The following is a 2,533-nucleotide window of genomic DNA, read 5'->3' as shown; positions in this document are numbered from 1 at the left end:
AGTTCTTAACCATCGCGCCACTCGGTCGGCCCAATAAATGATATTTTAAAATCGTCCTCATGAGACTCAGCTCCAATTCATAAGGTCCTTTTTTATTTTATTTTATTGGGGGGGGGTTGGGAACAGCGCTGGGGAATTGGGGGGAGGGGAACAGACAAGTTGCTGTTGTTCAGCATCTTAGCTGTGGAGGGCAGTGTCACTGGCCCTCATATGTGGGATCCGAACAGGGGCCCTCTGGCGTTCCAAGCCAGCTCTTAACCAACGCGCCACTTGGCCGAGCCACTTGGCCGGCCCAAGGTCCTTCATTTTACAGGGGAGGAAACTAAGACCCAGAAAAGGGGAGAGATTTGGTGAGGCTCTCTAAGTCAGTGGCTGAATCCTGGCTAGCACTCAGGTCCCCAAGAGGAAGTGGGAGGAGAAAAGGAGTGTTTGGTTTCCTCCTGGTTGCTGGGCATAACACTGTCACTTTGCCAATGACCCTCCTTCTCCCTCCTTCACCCCTCCCGCTCATTTCCCCTCTAGTACTGCCCACTGCCTGCCCCTCCCCTCCACCTCCATGGATGTGTTTGGCCCTCCTCACACCTCCCACGCCTCCACAGCCCTCATGGAACACAGGACAAAACAGACAGGCAACTCTGTGACTTTATTTGGTTATGTGAAGGGGTCTGGGTGTTTGTCTGGTCCGGTTAGATTGTCAGTCCCTGAAGGCAAGCAGGAGCCCTGAGAGGATACCCCAAGCAGGACCGTGACTGGAAGGCTCCGCATCAGCAATCTGGGCCTTCTCCAAGATGTTGAGGACCTCAGTCACTCTGATGTTCCCAATATGGTGAACATGTGCTAAAATTCTGTGATGTTCATGAGCACAGCCCATGAGGAGGAAGGTGGTGTTGAGAAACCCTGTCAGTAAGAGAGGGAGAAGTCAAGGACACTTTTAAGACTTAAGTACCCTGTCCCTCCTTCCAGACACCCCTCACAAACCAGGACACCTGCTCTCCCACCAGGCCCCTTCCTCCTTCTTCCTTGGAATTCATGTGCCTGGTGCCCACAGCCCAAATCCCCTCTCCAGATCCCACCAGCCTCTCTCAAAGATGAGAAAAGTCCCAGATAGCACCTGGCAGAGAGTAGGCATTTGATAAAGTTTCTCTCCTCTCACCTGCCTGAAATTTTAAAGTGGAGCTGTAACACTTAGAGGCATCGGAGGGGCAAGAATCGGTGGTGACAAAACTTGGGAGGCAATCCTTAGAATGCTCGCCCACACAGGTTGGGCAACTATGAAAAGAAAATGCTGTGGGTTTAGGAGTGTCCTCCTTGAGTTTCACAAAAGGATCCAAGCTGGTGAGGTTGTTGCAGAGATATGTCCGGCAGACACGACTGTAGGAGGCAATGGACAATCCAGGCGGTGAAACGAGGTAGGAGACTCGCTGAGGGTAAGATGCGGCTGGGCTGCAGCCTTTAAAACCCACGACTCCCCTTCTGGTCCCTGAGGAGCAGAGATTAGAGAGCTCTGATCAGTGTCCTTGGCCACACCCAGAGTCCACCCACCTCCCTGCTTTTCCTGCTCACTCTGCCCCATCACCGACTTTGCCTCTGCCCCAGCGTCCACACACTGCAGCTGTCTCTCCTCACTCCTCTCCCCACAGAAGCCCCTCTGCTCCTCTCTCCCTTGTGTCCTATCCTTTTCTTCTCTCCCAGATTGCCCGACTCCTCCTGGGATCTGCCCACCTCTATTCTGTCCTCTTATCCAGCGCACACCACAAGCAGCTGGGTCCTGCCCCTCTCCTGCCAGTGCCTTGACATTATTCCCAAAGATATAATAGAGTAGAAATCTGCAACTCAATTCCAGAGTCCCTGGGTGCTGGGAATGGAGTTAGATGTCAGAAGAATAAGAAAACAAAACAAAACCAAAAAAAATGGTATCAAAATTACTCTCCTTCACCTGTCTCGATGAGCACCAGCGTCTCCTCGCAGCCCTCATTCTGCTTACACACCTGGCTCCTCATCAGAAGCCATTTCCAGTTACGAAGAGTAACAGCCCTAAAACGTGAGGATGTTGCTTCGTAGCACAAAAGAGCCCCAGCCCCTAAAGAAAGAATGCTCTTCCAGTCATCTGCTCCTCACACTGCCTCCTCCATCCCTGAAGTGCAAACCAAGAGCACAGCCTCCACAGACTCTGCCCCCTGAAGAGCCCAGATATCCAGCTCCCCACCCTCTGGGGGCCCCAAAGCATCCAGCACCACAGGACATACAAGGCAGAGTGGCGATGGCCCCTAAGAGGCAGAGCAGTTGCACAGGTCTCAAATGTTGGGGTCCCATAGTCCTGTGTCGAGGTCCTGGATGCTAGAGGTCAGTCTGGAACCAGTTTCAGTCTAGGTCTCAAGCTTGGTTCTTGTCAGTCCCTGGATTCTCTGTCCACCTGGCTCTGGGTCACTGTTTCTAGAACAGAAAGTTGATTATCATTTTCTGTGACATAGGCTCCCTGAGACATTCAAGGGCACAGGTCTTCTCATCTCCATAGTCTCCCCTCCAATCTAAC

General features: G+C 52.4%; 1 protein-coding gene across 2 annotated transcripts; it reads right to left on the bottom strand.

The window, feature by feature from the left end:
• Nucleotides 1-694: 694 nt before the first annotated feature.
• LYPD4 (LY6/PLAUR domain containing 4) lies at nucleotides 695-2,313 on the bottom strand. 2 transcript variants are annotated; one of them, XM_019629036.1, is made up of 4 exons: nucleotides 2,247-2,313; nucleotides 1,937-2,080; nucleotides 1,154-1,480; nucleotides 695-897 (listed from the first exon to the last, which is right to left on the bottom strand). In XM_019629036.1, the coding sequence occupies exons 1-4, from the start codon at nucleotides 2,311-2,313 to the stop codon at nucleotides 695-697; spliced, it is 741 nt and encodes a 246-aa protein (XP_019484581.1). The 2 variants fall into 2 exon arrangements, with proteins under 2 accessions (XP_019484581.1, XP_019484582.1); XM_019629037.1 differs by lacking the exon at nucleotides 1,937-2,080 and having other exon boundaries at nucleotides 1,154-1,473; nucleotides 2,207-2,313.
• Between the last annotated feature and the right edge of the window lie 220 nt (nucleotides 2,314-2,533).

The sequence above is a fragment of the Hipposideros armiger genome, unplaced genomic scaffold (assembly GCF_001890085.2).
Source record: "Hipposideros armiger isolate ML-2016 unplaced genomic scaffold, ASM189008v1 scaffold_824, whole genome shotgun sequence".
Classification (NCBI taxonomy): Eukaryota; Metazoa; Chordata; class Mammalia; order Chiroptera; family Hipposideridae; genus Hipposideros; species Hipposideros armiger.
The sequence above is the reverse complement of the archived record's forward strand: the minus strand, read 5'-3'. Positions and strand labels throughout refer to the sequence as shown.

What these genes read in the sequence shown, in the direction of transcription:
- LYPD4 (XM_019629036.1), bottom strand. Translation starts at nt 2,313, where the DNA reads ATGGGACCCCAACATTTGAGACCTGTGCAACTGCTCTGCCTCTTAGGG. An exon ending in GGCCATCGCCACTCTGCCTT is followed by an intron (nt 2,081 to 2,246) that starts GTATGTCCTGTG and finishes TTCTTTCTTTAG; the next exon opens with GGGCTGGGGCTCTTTTGTGC. An exon ending in CACTTTAAAATTTCAGGCAG is followed by an intron (nt 898 to 1,153) that starts GTGAGAGGAGAG and finishes TCTTACTGACAG; the next exon opens with GGTTTCTCAACACCACCTTC.